The sequence below is a fragment of the Carassius auratus genome, chromosome 10 (genome assembly GCF_003368295.1).
Source record: "Carassius auratus strain Wakin chromosome 10, ASM336829v1, whole genome shotgun sequence".
NCBI classification, from domain to species: Eukaryota; Metazoa; Chordata; class Actinopteri; order Cypriniformes; family Cyprinidae; genus Carassius; species Carassius auratus.
In genome coordinates this window covers 11,775,647-11,796,652 of record NC_039252.1, presented here as the reverse complement: position 1 = coordinate 11,796,652, position 21,006 = coordinate 11,775,647, and the positions used below count along the sequence as shown (strand labels likewise).

Genomic DNA, 21,006 nt, shown 5'->3' with positions numbered 1-21,006 from the left:
ATTAAACTCACTAAATTGTTTAATTCATGCTTAAAATGAGAAAATAGGCTTAGAAATATTAATAACAGACACAGCCATCTCTCTGGAAACATGCAATGCAATTTTGCTTCTGGTTCTCAAGTAGGTCTAACATTTATCCTATATAAACACATAATTTTTTACTGAAAATGAAACAGATTTACGGATTAATTTAATTTATTTAATATGCATCGCTATGTCCATGTACTATGTTACTTACTTCAAGAAGAAAATGGTGTACTTCATATATGTAAAGTTTTACTGTCTGTATTGGTCTATATAGAGAGCGACTCTGTATAAAAGCCTCTGTACATCTCTGAATCAGTTCAATTAGATGAAATGTGAAGGCTTTGATGCACTGATTCCTGAATAGTGTGTAAGAGACATGTCAACTATGTCATTTATGTTGTATTAATAAAGCTCTGAATCATCGCACATGGAGGAAAAGTACTAACTGCATGAATAGATTTGAAAGGCCTTCTTAAACCATTATCATAAATTATGGGAGACCTTGGCAGCTCTATACATATTACAGTAAAATGATTACACTTGTGAAAAGCTTGTGGTGCCATTAATCCATATCCCACTGCACAATTTCCTCCGAATCGCACAGTCAAATTATCTGGTTTTGCCCAGGCACGTCGTTTTCGGGGAACTACAGCGAGTACTTCGGGATACAAGTGGATGAAGACGCACTTGTCTATCTAATGCTGGCCAATTACATTCTCCACAAGCTCTACCCACAATGCATCACTGTAGCAGAGGTGAGAGTCTACCTGCACCGGGTGCATTTCTATTTTTTCACAGGGGGTATAAATTTTCCTCTTTCCCACCAATTACAGCTCCCATTACCTTTTTTTTTTCACTCCCAAGTGGAAATTTCATTTAATTCTTTTCAATTCTCCTGCTCTGTGCCGGTGCGTTTATTTAAATCTAAGCTCCTGTGAGGTCGGAGCTGAATGCCGTGGCTAATGGATCAGGGTGATAATTGGGTGATTAAGGCCAAAAGATTCAAGAAAAGAGCAGGAGAGATTTTCAGGGGCAGGCTCCGTATGGATCTGTTTCACTCTCTTCTTCGCTGGTCTCGTATGACCCACAGGCAGGTTGTAATTCAAGCAGGCATTTTTCAAATTGCTTTAATTCACCCATCTGCCAATGTTATTAATCAAAAGTACAGAATGATCGGGGAAGTAGAAGAGTACAACAGCATCCCTGAAGATGGACGGAAGCTGTATCTCAAGGGTTGCCTCAAACCAGGCAACATTCGTTTCATACATTTACTCAGTCCCAAACCCCTCTCAATGCAGGGAAATCAAATCTGAAATTAATCTTTTTGTTCAAAACCTCTTTGAAATTAACATTCTTACCGTCCAACCAATGGATACTTTGCTTTCGAGCATCAAAGGTTTGCAAAAGAAAGTGACTCCATCGGTTAAAGTGTGTTCTGGATGGCCATATTCAGTCCTTACATTTTCTTAACACTGATGTTGCATATAAAGTGGGAAACTGACTGGACAAGTCAGATCTCAATGGAACTGGAAGACTCAATCCAAAATGTTCTCTCTATATATTATGTGTTCTCTGCACCTTGGCTTTATCTTTGCTAACACTTCCAGTTTAAAGTAGTCTAAACTGGTCTAAGGTATATTAACTGGTTAATAGCTTTGTGTGAATTTGAGTCAGCGTCCACTGAAAATCATGACATCCACCACAGCTATCCTTGGCACATTTGTTAGAAAAGTAGTCCAATTTGTGAATATAATTTGTTTTTTTTACATCAAATGTTTTCAGTGAATCAGTTGATCCAATTCACAAAACCAGTCTGAATGATTCAGTCACAACTAGGACTGATTTGATTCATGAGTTCAACTGATTCAATGCTCTTGTTGCCAGAGGAAAAGGCTTTGTGGAGATGAGATATACAAAACTTCAGGACACTTGGAAAAATAGTTTGGAACACTTTTATGATGCTTTTAGGGTCATTTGTGGATTTTAATCCTCATTTACTTTAATTAAACTGCAAAAAAATATTATGTTCCTCAATAGCTTTGTCTTGTTTTCCAGTACAAATATTCAAGATACAGTACATTTACTTGGGAAGCAAAGTGATGTAAGATATTAAGTAAGTTTATGTTTAAAAAAATGTGTCTGTGGGGCAAGACAAACAAATAATGCAAAGGGAAATATGATTATTATTTTATTAGTCATTTGCTGATATTTTATTTCTTGTTTTAAGCAAAAACTAATGTAGTTTTGTTTTTAAGAAAACAAGACTAAGGTCCAGATTTACTAACAGCTGACAGTACCAAACCGTTTGACATTGGTATTTTAAACTGGTATTTGTGCCATTATTTAAAACCTAAATTGTTGGTAATTGTTAATGAATCACCCACATAATTTTCTCCTCCCATCTGCGCTTTTATGGAATTGTGGTGTAATGCTAATTTTGTAAATCTGGCCCTAAATATCTGATGTCATTTTGCTTGCCAATTAAATGTATCTTAGTTAATGAATGGTTAGATATTTGTAATGATTAGCTTGGATCAGATAGAAGCCAGCTTGTTTAAAACAAAGCTTAATCTGCATTTTTCCAAAAAGCAATGCACATTTACACACTTTTTACTGCTCTCCATTCCTGATGGATTTTGTGTAGGACGTATCAGGGATGCCAGGCCTGTGCAGGTCCATTGAAGAGGGAGGACTGGGCTTTGATTATCGTCTGACCATGGCCGTGCCAGACAAATGGATTCAGGTGAGCTTCCGTCTCCTGTGATTTCTCCCTCTCCACACAGATGTTGCTCCTTTGTGTTTGGTTCTGTGCAAATGATGTTGTTTGATGTTTGCAGTTCACTGTTTTGAGGTCATCTCTCTTTATGAAGCTGTGTATTTGTAGTCTTTGCGCAGTGGCTGTCGAGCATCCAAATCCCTTGCTGGCCCAGCTCTATCTACGCATGTATCAGCGTGGGCATTTCCACTTTAATTCGAGCCAGGTTTTTGCATGACGATGCCTTTTTAAAATGACAAAAGGAAGAGTATTGATTTGAGTTTGCATCGTGAGTTCAGAGTAATCTGAGATCTGGCACAGCCAGTTCAGATAGCAGCCCACTTTTTTTTTCTGTTGGGCTTCTATTTCAGTCCCACTTTACTCATCTTTCATTCGTCCTTTGGCAGCATTTTGAATGCCATTAAAAGGTTTGTGTATTGATATCCCCGTCTCTATCTCTCTATTACAGCAAGCCTTTGTATTTGTGTGATTTAATATTTATTTATTTTCTGTGCTTGTTCTGTCTCTCTCACACACACACACTCCTCTCGTTCTTCAGGCTTATTCAATATGACTTCCAAAACTCTAATCGCTTTCAAGTCTCGTATAGCAAAGTCAAAATTTTCACGCTTGGCACCAAACCAGAACATAACCCCCGAAAAATAATTGAAAACAAGTGAAACAAATCGTATTCAATCATATAAAAAACAGACTTGCAAATTGTATTGCCTTTTAGCTGAGCACAGAATATCAAGCGTATCCCTGTTTACAATCTTAAAGGAACAGTTAACCCCAAAATGACAGCCCTGTCATCATTTTAGACATGTGCCCGTATTTGGTAATGCGATATCACGATAATGATTACGCACAATATTGTTATCGTGGGCACTTAAAAATACAGATAACAATTATTTATTACAAATTATTCTGAATTTTAAATGCATTTTAAAAACACTTATCCCAACAAATGGTCACACTGCATAACACCGCTATAAGAGCGTGTGTAAACAAAGCACAGAAGAGAAGCTCATGGCTGAATGCGTGAGAGACGCTCTGGAAGAAAGCGCACCGTACTCTCTTACAGCAGATGGCGCAGAACAGCAGAAATGCAGCCGTTACCCTGGAAACCCTGTAAACAAACAGCTGCGCTACTTTCTGTTTCAAAACATGTTTAAATTATTTAAACAGCCATTCAGATTTTTGTTTTCGCTATGGTGTGCACCACAGTGCCAAATACTTAAATATTTAGACTTAATAGGCTATTTATTAAAATAACTTTTTTACATTTTAATCTGGACTAAACATGCCCTAGATATTGTTTGGAAATGTTTTGATTCTTTATTGCTCGGTCACACTTTACATTAAGGCTTCATTAATTTACATTAGTCAATTCATTACTTAACATAAACTTCCAATAAAAAATGATTCTAAACATTAATTAATCTAAGGTAATTCCAATATTTAATAACACATTGTTCAAATCAACTGTATTATTTAAATGTTCAGCTATTTTTGTTATAAGAAAAAAGTTATTAAACCTGATATACTGTATTATGACAACACTTTTTTAAACTAAATTTCAATATCATGATAAGACTGTATACTGTGATAAAAGCATTAGCAGTTAATCGCAACATGAAAATTTGATACATCATTTACTCACACTCATGTGGTTCAAACCCGAGTGACATTATGATGTTTGTGGAATGGTGATGCTGCTCTTTTCCAAAAGCATACAGGTACAATGTGTGTCCTTTTTCAGGTCTTCTAAAGACATTTGATAGCTTTGTGTGGGAACAAACCAAAATTTGTGTCATTAGCATTGTAGCCATACACTGAAAAATATATTCATTGAAAAAAAAAAAAAAAATTAAGGTACGTGGTTGCAATCAATTTATTTTAGCTACGTTTAAATAAATTTAGTTAACTAACTTTCAACATTTATTTTAAAATGTAGCTGTAATAAATTAACCTTAATGAAAATCTTATCATTTGTTTTAGTGTAGCTCTGAAATCTCATCTTATGCTGGTGTATGGTCAAATTATGCCCCAGTTGTGGTATAAATGACAATGGTTTTAAAGTTTTGCATATCTTATTATAAATTCTGTTGCGCAAACTTTAAATAAGACATTTACAAAAATAAATCATGCTAAAAGTTATACTAATAATCTTTTGTGTTTTTATGTAATATTTTAAGTTAAATATCTAAATATCACTAAATTGCATTATTGTATAACTATAATGTTAAAAACGATTTCTATTTCAAATAGATGCTATTCTTTTGTACGTTATCAAAGAAACCTGAAAAAAACTGCTTTTAACATTGATAGTAAGAATAAGAAATGTTTTTTAAGCAGCAAATCAGCATTTTAGAATGATTTCTGGAGGATCATGTGACACTGGAGACTGAAACTTCAGTTTTCCCATTACAGGAAAAAATTAAATTTTTTAATGTATTAGAATAGATCAAATAAATGCAGCTTTGCTGAATTTAAGAGACTTCAGAAGACTTTGAGTACAACCCAACTCCTGTATTCCAGCTTTATGGTATTTTTAGATGAAAGTCATATGGGTTTGCAAGAATGGGGGTGAGTAAATGAATTTTTCATTTTTAGATGAACTTTTCTTTTAATCCCTTGACAAACTATAGTAACCCTGCGTCTGTGACCCCCCTCAGACAAAGAAATTCCTGTCCATGCTTCACCTCTCCGTGCCATAACTCTCTCTTTCACAATGAGCTGTTCAAAAGGGCAAACTCCCTCCTGATTTAATTCTGAATTCCACCTCTTTCTCTCTTTCTGTGTCTCTCGTCCTCTCCTCCTATGTCACACACACTGTGTTAGGGCTTCTCAGCTGCGCGCTGCGCTGTGACGGAGGTCGGCTGAGCGTGGCTCACTTGTGAAATTAAAATGTCCGCCTCTCCGAATCGATAATGCAGATGATGAACAGACTGGAGAGAAACAGAAGGAGAAGAGGGCCGCGGTCCGTAATGAAACCTCCCCAAAAGCTAATGAAATCTTTAGAGATTTCCATAAAGAGAGCAGCTGTTCTCTCTCCCTCACTGTATTCGGTGATGAATACATTAATATGTGGAATCAATAGGTTTATTAACGATGCCGTTTGATTTGCGGGGCAGAGAGGAGAGCGCGAGTTCAGTCATACTTCCTGAAGTAGAGAAATGGAAATGAAGTTATAACTGAAAAGCAGATTAGATCACAATGAGTTTCTGGTGGCCTGTGGCGGGTGGCAGTTATAATGTCTGCTGCTGTCTGTTGGGAGGAGAGGTCAACTGACACGTACAGTATCATATAGGTGTTTCTTTGTGCATTACTTAAATTCACATTCCCACATAAGCATCATAGCATATTTAATTTTATTTATTTTGTATCTTGTACCTTGTTTAGGTTTTTCTTGTCTAGGTTTTGTTTTGTTGTGTTGAAGTTTTATTTTAAGCAATAAGTGTGTGTGTGTGTGTGTGTGTGTATAGCATATATATATATATATATATATATATATATATATATATATATATATATATATATATATATATATATATATATGTATATATATATATATATATATGTAATAATATTAAAACTCAATATCATCGGGAAGAAGGAGGCGGGAACCGGCGGACAATCAAAACATTTTAATAATTCCAAAAATAAACACAAAACAGCGCACCAGCCCCTCACGGACGACTGGTGCGCACAAAATAAAAAACAAACATAAAATAATGTCCCAGGCCTGGTCCTATATATTTATAATTTTTTTTTTTCTTAGGCTTTTGTTTAGTTTGTGTTGGCTTGAGGCTTTTGTTTAGTTTTTGTTGTTTGAGGTTTTTGTTTCATTTGTGTTTTGTGTTGAAGTTTCATTTTGTGTTGTCTTGAGGTTTTTGTTTTGTTTGTGTTTGAGGTTTTTGATTCACTTCTGTTGTGTGTTGAAGTTTCATTTGTGTTGTCTTGAGGTTTTTGTTTAGTTTGTGTTGTTTGAGGCTTTTGTTTCATTTGTGTTTTGTGTTGAAGTTTTATTTGTGTTGTCTTGAGGTTTTTGTTTTATGTAGTGTTAAAGATTTGTTTGTGCTGTTTTGAGGTTTTGTTTTGTTTGAGGTTTTTGTTTCATTTGTTTTTTGTGTTGAAGTTTTATTTTTGTTGTCTTGAGGTTTTGGTTTGTGTCGTTTGAGGTTTTTGTTTAATTTATGTTGTTGAAGTTTTGTTTGTGTCGTCTTTTTACGTTTTTGTTTAATTTGTTTAATTTGTGTTGTGTTTTGTTTTATAAAACTTAAACAATATTACAAGATTAAGTAGCAGCTATAACATTCCTTCACCACATGGCACTATATGGTTTCAAAGCACCCGTAGAATTACATACTGTAACTGTTTGATCTTCTTTTATTCTTATGCAAAATGTTTATTTTATATAGTAACCCTTAAAGCAATAAGCACACCCAGTGCATGTCATAGCTAACATGGTTATATTAACAATACAGCACAACCTCTCAAACAGTACCTTATTGTATTTCAAGTATCACGTATATTGTTAACTACAAAAGGACTTGGCGTGGATCTTTGTGAGCAAGTTTTAGTCTGTTATGAGTTTGATCATTTATTTTATCTGTGTGTAGTCGTGAGCATTTATTTACATCTGAGTTTACTGTATGCACGAGCAATCTCTTGTGTGCTCTGGGAGAAAGAGGTCATGGTGGCAAATAAAGCCATCGTGTGTAATTACCAGCAGTGCCACTAGAAAACAGATTAATATCCTTCTGGCCTCCCTGGCTAAAAGTACTCCACAGACCTTATTTGTTTAATTCATGGTGCTAAGCTCCATGTGGCTGTTGATTTGATTAATTTGCTTAAGCAAATTAAATCAAATTATCTAATAATTTTCCATTACATCCACACCAACATCAACACCCCACCCTCGTGCTCGTCTGCTCTCAAGAGGAACAATTAAAGCTTATAATGCATAATTGTAATGGGAAGTCACTCTTTTTGGCTTCCTCAATCGAGCATATTGGAGCTTTAGTTCAACCTCAGGTGGATGAATTATGTATCTATATACTTTTATTTCCCTTCCTGTGGTCTGAGGAGGAGAAATGTGGGAGAAGGATGGAGAGAAAAGAAGATATGGTGATCGCTAAGGCAGATAACTGGCTCTCTCTCCCGTCAGACTGCACTGATTGTGTGTGATTGCGGGGGAGCTGTGTTTGCAGTAATTAAGTCTGTGGTTAAGGCATGTGCATTTCCTGTTTGTTTGGTTAAATAGCAGATTTCAGGAGATGTGGAATTATTGTAAACGTATGATGAGAGAGAAGATGATATGTTGTGCCAGCAGTACTGTTTTCTCGAGCTTCAAGTCTTGATTGGCCATTGAATGTGTTAGCAGAGAGATTTAGAGGAGAATATGATCTCCAAATTTGAAATCTGCCATCTTTCCCCATGGGAGCATGGGAGTTCTTAATATTTAACTTGTGACTGTTTTTAGAGAAGTCTTTCCAGTTGTCCTAAAGCTTTGTCTGAAGTTTGTGTACTCATTCCTCCCTCTACTGAACAGTTGAGGAATTACAGCTGCATATGACTTGCATGGAGGCACAGTTTGCACTTTGCTTTTCCTTAAAAACATTTGTTTTTCTCTTCTCTGTCCTCCTCACTTTCATTAGCTGTATCTTTAGCAATTACATCTTATTTAGGTTCTTTAAGGCTTTTATGGCATGGTCATATTCAGAGCCATATGGCACAACAGTAGTTTGCTTTCTTTGTGATGTGTCTGAATGATATCCTTACAAGAACACAATGCAGTCCAGCCAGCAGCATTTTATTTTTCATTAATCAATTTATCAAGTTAGTTATTTACATTTGTCTCTTTATCTTTTATTAATTTATTTGCATCGTCATAATTTGTGATTTATTTAGTTATTCCATTGCTCAGCATGATTTTATTTTTATTTTTATACTTCTTTTGTTGTCTTTAAATCTAATTAGAATTACTACACTAACTAAAAGTAAAAAAACAAAACATTTTCAAAATGATAACATGCTATTTACTATTAATCAAAACATGCTATTGTTCTTAAACTTCTTATCAAATAATATATTCATAAAAGTAAAAAATCAAGCAGCTCAACTATTTCTAGCATTGATAATAAATCAGCTTGTTAGAATGATTTATGAATGATTATGTGACACTGAAGACTGTAGTAATGACTGATGGAAATTCAGCCTTGTCACTAAAGGAATAAATGCATACAAAGTATATTAAAATATAAAACCATTATTTAGAATTATAATAATATTTTACAGTTTTACTACTACTACTACTACTACTTAAAAATGCAGCTTTAATGATCAGACACCTGAAACAAAAAAAAAATAACAGTAAAAATGTGTATGAGGTTTTGTCAGATGTATCACACTTCTGTAGAATAGTAGAATAGTTTTCTAGAAAAAAACTCTGAATATTGATTGGATTCGAAGGTGTTCTAAGACTTATAGCATGTGTGTACTGACCTCTTTGACCTCTGGGAGTTGGCCAGTCCCAATGAGATGACACAGCAGCTTATCATCTATTGATTTGTCTATTTATGCCCTTCTTCTGCTCATAAACGCAAACACAGACACAGGCGCTTCTGCATTTCAATCCTCCATTACCAATTTAAATGTAAAAAATGCTAATGATTTGCTAATGATGCCATTTGCTTATGCGTAAGTGTATATAGTAGCAACAGCAAGGTCAAGGGGTTTCCAGGAAAAGCATTAACTGATAAAAATGCGAGCATTGAATGCACTCTTGGATGGAAGCATCATCCAAGGGCATAAATGTAAATCTATAATGTACTTTAGCAAAATTGCATAATATCAAGCTAATGTGCTGTGTGCAAGGTAGTCCATATGTTACGACAAAAGATGACCTCTTCTTTTGAAAGAGCAAATGAACTGCTAAATCACAGCTGATACCCACTGTAAAGACAGATTACAGTCGGATCTCATCCTTGCTTCACAAAAGACTCTTCCCAAGCTCCTGTCGTCTCTACATCATCTAAGAATCTCTGTGTTAAAGCCATCCTACCGGGACTCGTGTTTCTAATCCTTCCCTTACAATCCGTGGCTCAGAGGGACTGACGCTGCGCATCTCTCATTGCTGTTCAGCGTGGCAAATTTATTTGAAGACTGTATTCGCATTCTGAAGGCCTGCAAGAGCGAGAAACTTTGCGTTTCCAAAAGCAGTTTGTGGTTTCTGCCTCCATCTCCCTTGCTTCCCTTGTATTAGTGTACTAACCCTGTCTCAAATATGGAAAACCTGCTTTTTATCACATAAAAGTGTCTCGTAAAAAAAGGGGGAATGGATTCAGAAAGGAAAATCACTTTGCTTTGAGATTTCAGTTCTGCTGCTCTTTTTCTTTTGTTGTGTCGCAGTATATTTGGAGTTCCTTTTTATTCCCGTTCCTCTGTTGTTTACGTCTCTGTGTTTCATGTTGCTTATCTGTGTCTTCCAGTTTTTTAGCTTCGTTGCACATGTGCTTGTTGGACAAGGAATTTTTATTTAACAATCCTGACCGTTTTTTACCCCCATCCGCTTCTTCCTGATTTCTCTTTGTGTAGATTATATTTAGAGGAAATGTGAGCAGAAGTTATTGTCACATTCAGTGAACTGTAATGAATTACACAGTACAACACAACAAAGACGGCAGACAGGGCAGACTGCAGCATATTTCGACCGGAAAGATCTTTACAGATTGCCTTTGTAAAGCAGTGTAAGTGTGCTGGCAGGGCATGTAACACGCTGGCCTGATGCACTCCCTCCACAGGAAACCGTTCCGTTCTTTTGATTTGATCTTTTTTAAAAGAGGGAAAATAAACACAGCTTCTAGCTTTGGCTTTGAATGCATGTGATTCAAACTTCTGTCTAGGGAAGGAAACTTTTCTGAGCCAAAGTCTTAGTTAGCCAAAGTTATAATACTTAATGGGATAGATTAATTTAAATGACAGTTTTGTCATCATTTACATCATGTCATTCTAAACCAGTATGACTTTATCTTCTGTCAAACACAAATTAAGCTATTTAGTAAAATGTCCAAGCCGCACATTTCCATACAGCGAAGATTAAAGAAGTGAACTGATTTAATTTTTACTATGTCCCTCATGTAACTCTGTTGTATAGCTTCAGGAGACTTGAAATATGTAAAGACCACTTTTAGTTTTTTTGTTTTTATTATTATTATTATTATTATTATTTTACAGTTTAATGGCCACCCATTCACTTACATTGTATGCAGAGTACTGTTTGAAATTTCTGCCTTATGTATTTCCATGGGGGGGGGGATAATTACAATTAAATGATAAATAATTTGATGTTTAAGTGAACTAATTATAGACTAATAATGAAGACAGTTTGCTTGCATTGTCAAATAATTATTTTCAGTTATGTTTTTGAATAATTTCCTGAAAATATGTTCACAAGTGATTTAATATTTTTCTGTGTGGGACTATCCTCTGTCCTTCTGCTGCATCACGTATGCAAGCATGAAGAATCGTGCTTGTAAAAATAGCAAATCATAAACCAAAGCCTCATAACAGCAGTTCTAATTAAATATATAAACAACTTTCTGCAACTGCTTAAATCAGTTTGAAAATGAAAGCGAATCTGAAAGTGACTTTATGTGAGTATAATTCATTTTTGTTTTGTTTTCCATGCATGGTCACCCCTCTTTTATGATATAAGGACAAGGGCAACGAGGCAGTAAAATCGTTAATGAGTGTGCTGTCCCTCTTCAGCTCCTGATTCATGCTGTTCTTCCGTTTTATAGGATTCTTCTTTTGGTTCTTAAACATGAAGATCAGTGGTAAGGATTTACAGCTCATTATCAAATGCTGATCAGCGTCTGTGTTGGTGCTAAAAAGTGTTAATGTGGTTCAAAGAACACTGAATGTGAAGTTGTGTAGTCTCAAGATTAGTCTTTAATTAGGCTTCACAATAACAGTAGTTATGTCACAAAAGTACTAATTATTCATATGATGCACATAAAAAAGATAATACTTTAAAATCATATTGGGAATGTTGCTTCTGTGTAATAATAAAAAAAAAAAGTGATTTGATATCCAGAATTTAAAGGCAGAAACCTGTTTGACCTAATGTGACCTATTCCAGGATGATTCAATGAGAAAAAAAAAAAAAGCAAGATTAGAATTTGAACAAAATATGCATTCTGTATCAGAATGTATGCAGACAGCGCTTAAATGGCTGTTGGTTAACATTAACCAATAGCCCATGTGAATGCAAAAACAGAAAGTCATTTAAGTGGCAGAGCAAGTCATTACATTTTATGAAAGATTCTGGAGACACATTTTGTGTTTGGAATAATGCGCAATGACGAATTTAGGATAATAAAAAGTTGTGTACAGGAGTTAATCGGGTCAATTCTGAATAAATGGAACATGGCTGAGTTTGGACTTTAATGACAGCTTGCTATGGAAAGAGCGAGAGCAACAGGAAGGAAAATTAAGAGATAAGAAAATTAAGAGAGAAGGTATAGGACAGTTTGCTCCCCAGGCGAGAGACTACGTGGGAGGAAAATTCTCTAATCTTAGTCAGAACTTGAAAAACATATGAATGTAAAGGAAAAGATCAGCTGTTAAAATGTCACCACAGCATAAATGCATCTTTCCTCAGAGGAGCGATTCTATCACAGACCTCGTCCCCTATCTGTAAAACGCATTGCTGCTAATGACAGAGTGAGAGTCAGTCCCGTCAGGGAGAGCAGGGAACACTTCTAATAATGAGGAAAAGTACTGTTTAGACAGAGAAGTTTCCGGGGAGCAGTTGTGAAAATGTAGGTGGAAGATGTCTCCCCTTTCACTGACAGAATGAGAAAGCGCGAGAGAGATGGAACAGATAGGGAGTGGGAGGCTAGGAGAAAGAGTAGATGGCAGGGCACAGCCGCATTGATTGGCTCCAGCTCGCCCGTGGGCTCTGTCGATTGTGCCCCCTCTTAAAAGGTTGCAGTGTTATTAAAAGGTTTCCTTTATCTGTCCGTCACCCTTCTGCTCTAATGATGGTGAGCAGGAGAGGAGGAGCGGAGAGAGATGGGCCTGTCAGAGTCACTTCCTTTCTGTCTCTTTGCTCCCTATGCTTATTCCCTCCACAACCATGCTATCACCCTACTGGTGTTAAATTCAGTATGTGCCATTAGTTGATTACTATTTGTGATAATGACTTAGATGCACCCTAACTGTATCTGTAGGGTTTCCAAAATCAATCCAAACCAAAATTTTAAAATCAGCTAAATATTTCAACTTGACTAGCTTGACCAGGCTGAGAGACCATCTAAAGATCTAAAGACCAGATGCCAAGCCTGTCAGGTTGGTCAAACCAATCTAACCCACTTGGCTAGGCAGGGTTTCCAAGAGACCAGTGGCTCACCAGCAGGCAAATGGCCAGACTCCCCTAAAAGTGGGGAAACAGACCATTCTAACCAGGTAGGCATGGCTGGGAGACCTACTAGACCATCTGAAGACCAGATTTCCAGCTTATAAAAATGGTCTGTTTTGCTATTTTGCTGGTGTCCCAGTCTGGCCAGCTGACAAGATCCCAAACCCCTCTAAAACCAACAAAATAGACTAACCATGGCCAAGCAGGGAATCTGAGGTTCAAATGGTCTAGATAATTTCCAAGACACAATGGCTGACCAGCAAACAAATGGTCAGAACACCCCTAAAATTGCCAAAATTGACCAGCCTAGACAGTTTTGTCCAGGCTAAGAGACCAAAATCGTTTTAGCCTGGTTTAAGCTTTTTTACACAAGGTTCATCCAGGGGAAAATAATTTTAAATATTAAAAACATTTTCTCTCTGTATGTTTCTCCTCACCCCCTCACGTTATACTTCCAAACAAACTCTAAACAAACACCAGCCTCCTGACTAGTTATCCGTATGCTCTGAAATGTTTATAAAATGAAATGATGTGCCAAATTAATATGCTCACCAAGGGAAAAAACATCCTGAGGTAAATACTCATAATCAGAAACAGGTGTCTCGCAGCAAGCAGGTGTTTGTGTTCGTTAGAGAGAGTTCGAGCAGTACAGATACTTTAATCCTGTGTTCTGATGAACGGTGCCAGACTTGCTCTAGTATCCAGCTGTGCTCGTTGACCCTTTGCCACTCAAATCGTGTCAGATCAACACAGAGCACTTGCAAGCTAGAAACTGTTTGGGAGGTCACCTTTTGCAAACAGAAATTTCATCTTTCGTTTCGACTCTTTCGAAGTGTGAGCTCATTCTCAAATAAGTCATTGGAGGACAACATAGAGTACTGATCCAGTCAATGACCTCAACACTGCTCCACTGAGTCCAAACATAGCCATCGACCCGCTCCCACAAAGCGCACCATATCAACGACCCAGAACAACAGTCAGTATTGGCAAAGTCAATGGGATTCACCAGCTCCAACCGTTAATGTGGTCAATGAGCCAGTCTTCCACTAAATACAGATTCAGCTTCAAGATGGCTGTTCCAAACCACGGGACATGGGAAAGACAGTGGACAGACATCTGAATGTGGAGCAGCAATCTGGGATTTCACACATGAAGGATCCCACACCTGGTCTGTAGAGAACTCTCAGGCCATTGAGCTCGCTACATTAAGTTTCGTCCCGAGTTGACTTTCAGATGCAGCTCCGACCTCAGCTTGACACGGTAGAAAAAATCTAGCCGCCCACGGGGTCTGCTTGTCATTTCCTATTCAAAGACTCATGTATCCTACCTCAACGAATTCAGTTTGCATCCTTTCATGTAAGGGGTCAATGTGTAAGCTTCGGTTTTGGTTCATTTTCAGTTTGGAGCTGCTCACAATGCATCTTATTTCTGTTGATCCAGATATTGGATCCAAAGTTTGTTTTGTCCTTATAAATAGTGATGATATTACAGAAAATTGGGTAACACTATAGAATAATGGTCTTCTGTTAACAAGTAACTATGCAGGAAGAAATAGGTAGTTCTACATTAACACTGAACTTAATACTGTTTGCTTCTATAGAGGCAAGATTAACGAAGTACTTATTAGGTATTCGATTAATTACTGAAAAAATATCCTCATTGACACTTTCTTGCTAGTTGTGACCAATTACTAAAGAATAATCAATTAACTGTCTTCATCAAGGATGCAAATTGTTTTTGACCAGAGAACATCATTGTTTTATTCATATACTGAAGAGGAGTCCTCTCCAGGCTACTGCCAATAATAACTGGTGTTTTCAAGTCAGAGACTTACTGAACTGACACTGAATAAAGCTCATAATGGTGAACTAACGTTAGCATCACTTCCTAATTGTTTAAAATGTTTAAAATGATTTTTTTTAATCATTATTATCATTCTATGTTTAAGTTTAAAATAAACAAAGAATGTACGTTTATCCTTTGATAAGTGTTGTAGTCACATTCTCAACCTGTAGCCAAGTTATTTGGGGGGATATAATATTTATTAATTCATTTCCACGAAGAACCCATTTGAGGTGCAAGTGTTTAAAAAATAAATTTTATGATCATTTTAAGAAACTTTTTAGACCTCCTGGTATTGTGATTAGTAATTAGTAATTGGTTATCATTTATTAATTGGTCATCGTTAACAAGTTGTTTTCAATAAAAATATTTGGTTGCACTTTATTTTACAGTACGTGTACTTACATGTATTTATAGTGTACTTACAGTGTATTTATCTAAGAAAGTTCTGGTAATACAAGGTAACTACATGGGGTAGGGTTAGGTTTAGGGGTAGGTTTAGGGTAAGTACCTAGTTATTACTTAGCTATTGCAATTACTATAATAAGTACATAGTATGTACATGAGGAACAGGACTGTAAAATAAAGTGCTACCCAATTTTTTTATTTAGTAATTAACAAGTACCTAATAAGGAACTTCCTTTGTTCTAAATTTGCTATTACTTAGTGCTTGCTTAATCTTGCTTCCCTATTACTTAATAGTATTAAAGGTGTACTCCACCCCAAAATTGAAATGTTGTTCCAAACCTGTAAAAGCTTTGTTCGTCTTCGGAACACAATTTAAAATATTTTGGATGAAAACCTGGAGGCTTGTGATTGTCTCATATACTGCTAAGGTACACTGTCAAGGTCCAGAAAAGTATGAAAAGCATCGTCAGAATAGTCCATCTGCCATCAGTGTTTCAACCGTAATGTTATGAAGTGACGAGACTACTGTTTGTAAGCAAAGATAACAAAAATAACCCTTTTATTCATCAATTCCTTTGTCAACACTCTTCTCTGTGTCTCTCCACGTCACTCATACTGCCTACGCTCTTCTGTGTCAGCCGCACCACAAGGATGCACTGTTTCTACGTGTATTTATGCTTTGATTTGAAAGAAAACAGCACATCTTCGTAGAATTGTTAAAAAAAAAAGTCATTATTTTAGTTTTCTTCACCTACAAACAGTAGTCTCGTAGCTTCATAACATTACGGTTGAACCACTGATGGCAGATGGACTATACTGACAATGCTTTTCATACTTTTCTGGACCTTGATAGTCTAACTTACTTGGCAGTCAATGGGACAGTCACAAGCCTTCTGGTTTTCATCCAAAATATCATAAATTGTGTTGCCAAGATGAACAAAGCTTTACGGATTTGGAATGACATGGGAGTAAGTGATTTACTGTATGACAAAATTTTCCTTATGGGGTGGAGTATTCCTTTAAGTTCGGTGTTAATGTAGTATGTATTACATACTTCCTGTATAGTTACTTGCTGAAAACAGACATTATTCTGAAGTCATACCAAAAATGGTAATAGCACTTGCTCATTAACTTTTTGTTGCTTAATCGCTTATCAAAGGTCCTGAAGGAAGTTCGAGATGAAGATTGGGATTTGGTGAACATTGTTCACACCCTGACCAACAGAAGGAGAGGGGAGGCATCTATTACCTATGCTGAAAGCCATGACCAAGTTAGCAATTTGTCAATTTGAAACTCAATTTTTGCTGGTTACCATTTACCATTTGGTGTTTTACTCTCTTTATATAAGATCACACATGCTCAAATCTCTACACTTGTTTCTAGGCCTTGGTTGGGGACAAATCATTGGCATTCTGGCTGATGGACAAGGAGATGTACACCAACATGAGTGCTCTTACTGCCATGACGCCTGTTATAGACCGTGGCATCCAGCTGCATAAACTCATCCGTCTCCTTACTCAGAGTCTAGGAGGGGAGGGCTACCTCAACTTCATGGGTGAGTCTCCTTGGAAACCAGTTTTGCTGGATACTTGATGCATTTCTTTAGTGTGCCTCCACCAAGGAAGAGGGATTGCTGGCATTCTTGGCAGGGGTAAACTAGTTTTGAAGTTGTAAGGCATATTGAATCTCAGGCTGATCATGTGCTACTGGATCTTCCCCTTGAGGATTTTTTGAATAGATTTCCAATGGTTAGTAGTTCCCAATATTGGTGTGGTTGAGAGGCATTACAGTTTAAAAAAAATAGACGTCTATAAAACTATAAAATAAGACACTATCTCAGACAAGTGGCCAAAAAGAAAGCTAAGTAAGTGTGTACATACATCACAACACAGGAAAGAAACTACACTCAAAGATTGCTGTCTGGATGGGTAAAGATGCCTTTCATTACAAGCGCACTTCTCTTCTATCAAATGCATAAAAGCATTTCACTTTGTCTGCTCATCCATGTCTGTGCGACAGTACTGAAAACAGTAATATGTCCAAAGGTCACCAGCTTTGTATCTCTCCATCTGCAAATAGTAAGTAAAGGCACTCTGGTATAATTGCACACAAAAGGCGAGTGGCAGAGCACATTCAGAGAGAAAAAAAAAAAAGGAATGTATGCCTGAGACTCGAAACAGTCAAGGCCAGACGGCAAACAGCAGTGCCATCAGATCGATGGCAAGGCAGTCATTTAGCCCGTGTTGAGCGAGAACAAATTGTTCGAGCAAAAGAATCAATCTGACATGTCAAGCCTTAAGCTTCTCATCCTAGAAAAATTCCTCTTAACTAAAAGTGAGAGAAAGAAAAAAAAACATTTGGTGAACATGGAAAAGGACATACCTGCATTTTAAAAGGTAATTGTGGAAACGTCAAAAATTTGCTCCTTTTTGGAAGGCAGAGAATTTTGTGTGATCCCTGTGTTATGTGTATGTTTATTTTGATGGTATGGGTCAACTTCATATTGATTTTTTTTATATATTACTTATAGAAACATATTTAAAGCAGCCTTTTTTGTGGAAGTCTGGGTTTTTCATAATTGTGACTTTATATCCATATTTATATTATTTTAAACTTTACCTCAGTTATTTCTTTATTTTTTTTATTTTTTAATAAAAACAAAAACTAAGCATGGTTGTGTAAGATAGTAAGCTGAACAAAAATGTTTCATAGTATACAGAAGCCTGGGGCTAGTTTTTACGCACTTTACTGAATATTTCTTAGGGTGAAATTGTTTATTTAACTAAGTTTCTATATTGGAACAAGCCTGGAAGTCTTACAAAAAATCTATTGGACATTTCCATCCATGCTGTACAGGAAAAAGAAACCATTTAACAAACACAGGTCATCTTTTTGTGTGCATGTCGTCAAACTATTTGGTAACCCTTATGAAAGAAAAATATATTGCAGTATATTGGAAATATCATGTAATATATTAGGCATATATTCTTATATAGATTTATTTTTTTACAATATATTGCAATATATTGAAAGTGGCAATCATTTGTATATTTTGCAATATATTATATAATATATGTACCATCAATATATTATTAAATGTATTCAAATATATAAAATATTATAAAATAAAAAGGGAAAATAATATATTACAATATATCACAATATATTTTAAGAAATATATTGGTAAATATATTTTCCTTTCGTAAGGGAAGTTGCCAAACAGTCTAATATAGGCTTTAAAAAAAAAATCTTAAATATGAAAAGGCTATTTGTAGATTTAAATCATAATGTGACAACAGCCCCAAATACACTCCTAAACTATTGTCTAGTGATTAGATGTAGAACAGAAAATGGTAAATTATACTTTTTAAGTAACCAAATTATGAACTAATGTAAACTGTGTAAAGAAGAACTTGGTGGAGCAGAGCAGGTTCATCCTGGTTGTTCAGGTGAAAGACTAGACTGCACTCCTTCTCAAATCAATGCTCAGTTTTTCTCAAATCCATCCACACAAACACATCGATCTCTCTCCCCACTAATGCTGTTAATTAGCATGCTGCGGCTACATCATCTCCTACACCAGCCGACATGCTAGCACAGCTCTGTAAATATTCCAGCCCATTTCAGAGGTCGCTGTTTGAACTGTGAGAGCTAGTTCAGACTTGGCAGATCAACATCCACTGCTTCATGAGATGGTTGTGCTGCACTTCCATTCCTCTCTGCCCTCTTTCTCTCTGGATCATTGTGCTATTGGACATTGATGTTAGCAGTGTTCCTCCTCTGATTAGTAGTTCTCTCTCATTGACTTTGGCTCCTCTCCAAGGGAACTAGAGAACTGATCAAAAATTGCTATGCCTGTCTGCCTCTGCTGTTTGTTATTACAACCATCATCGCAGGTTGCTGTTATTAAAGCTGTGCATGTAAATAGAGTTTATTCAATTGGTATTCAAAAGATGGGAGAACATTCAAATCTGATGTTGATCCTTGTGCCCTGATGGATGGATGGATGGATGGATGGATAGATAGACGTAGGTTACAAGTTATCAGTTTTAAATGTAATAAGTAGAATAACTATTCCAGCTACTTTTTTAAAGTAATGTAAAGGAATCGCATTGATTCCTGACACCAATTACTGTCATTGAAATTCTTCATCTCTTGAATCAAGATTATAATCTCTTCATTTTAAAGCAAAGCCACCACAAAATCAAACTTTAGCACCCCTTTTTACTTTGAAATTGAGTTTAAAGACAGATTTAAAAGCATAATAAGAAATAGTAAATATTAGTGCTGTCAAACGATTAATCGCAATTAATCACATACCAAATAAACTTTTTGTATGCATAACATATATGTGTGTGTTCCGTGTATATTTATTATGTATATGTAAGTACACTTTTTTTTATTTACATGTCTTTATTTATATCCATATATTATAAATAAATATGTTAGATATATAAACATAAGATATTTTTCTTGAGAAAAAAAATATATAAATATATATATATACATATATGCATGTGTGTATATTTATATAACATCTAATCTAACATCTAATATTTATCATTAAATTTAACAATTAGATATAAAGTATGATAATAGACAAGAGCACAAAAACACTCCAGGAATATTAAACAACTTTTTCTTTTTCCCAACATGCCAGCAGAGCAAATAATCCACCAATTTAAACCCACTATCTGTGCACATCCAAGGATTCGGGGTTAGCGTGGGAGAAATAAGAAGAAAAAAAATGAAAGTTTCAAGTAAAAAGGAGGTTAAATAAATACAAGAACAAATCAGCCTGTCACTGGAGTGTGTGGAAGTGGAAGCAGGAAAACACCAGTCCTGATTAATAGAAATTTCAGCGGGAGATCAGAGAAGCATTAGCCTGACAGCGCGGAGGCTGCCAGACAAGGCCTGAGAAGCACACAGGAAGGCAATGTGCCTGAAGAGGCTTTAATTGAATTTGAAAGGGCTGCCATTTTCTTCATGCAGTGAAAGAGTTTCGTTTGTGGGCGGGAAGTGTTGGCCTCTATTTATTTACTTTCTGTTTTAAGTATCTCTTCAGTATTTTTCAATGGCAGAGGGAAGGTTGAGAACTCTGGAACAAGGAACAAAACATGCCATTCCCCTCTTCTGTTTGTTTCCGTTTTGTTCATGGATATCTCTTGCTAGTCTGACTGCTCTAGCAGTTGTCCATTTGTTTTACGAACATTACGTTCTGTTCCTGCTGGTTCATTAGGAAGTTATTTTGCTGTTGAAACATGGAGTTAAATTTTATTTTGCTTACATTTTTCTGAAGTAAGACAAGCATAAATAGTGCTAAAAGCCATGTTGCGGATGCATATTTAGGGAACAATTCAATATTTTGTCAAGGGAAGCCAAAATGACTATTTTCACTTGAGATTTGGAGCCAAAATACAGGGCTGCATCATTTATGATTTAAGGTATATTAGTAAAATCTGTTGACTTGTGCCAGTGGTGAAAGTTAACCACCCCCAATGTTTGCATGCCTGTCACTTAAGAAGTATAAAAGTTATCTTAACAG

The 21,006-nt window shown here is 36.1% G+C and overlaps 1 protein-coding gene across 1 annotated transcript in view; it reads left to right on the top strand.

Moving 5' to 3' along the window:
• Positions 1 to 21,006, top strand: part of gbe1a (glucan (1,4-alpha-), branching enzyme 1a) — a 118,674-nt gene that overhangs the window by 60,186 nt on the left and 37,482 nt on the right. Inside the window, exons 9-12 of the mRNA XM_026273678.1 lie at positions 655 to 782; positions 2,672 to 2,770; positions 16,621 to 16,731; positions 16,845 to 17,016. Of these exons, the coding sequence (XP_026129463.1) occupies positions 655 to 782; positions 2,672 to 2,770; positions 16,621 to 16,731; positions 16,845 to 17,016 (510 nt within the window). The remainder of the gene's footprint in view (positions 1 to 654; positions 783 to 2,671; positions 2,771 to 16,620; positions 16,732 to 16,844; positions 17,017 to 21,006) is intronic.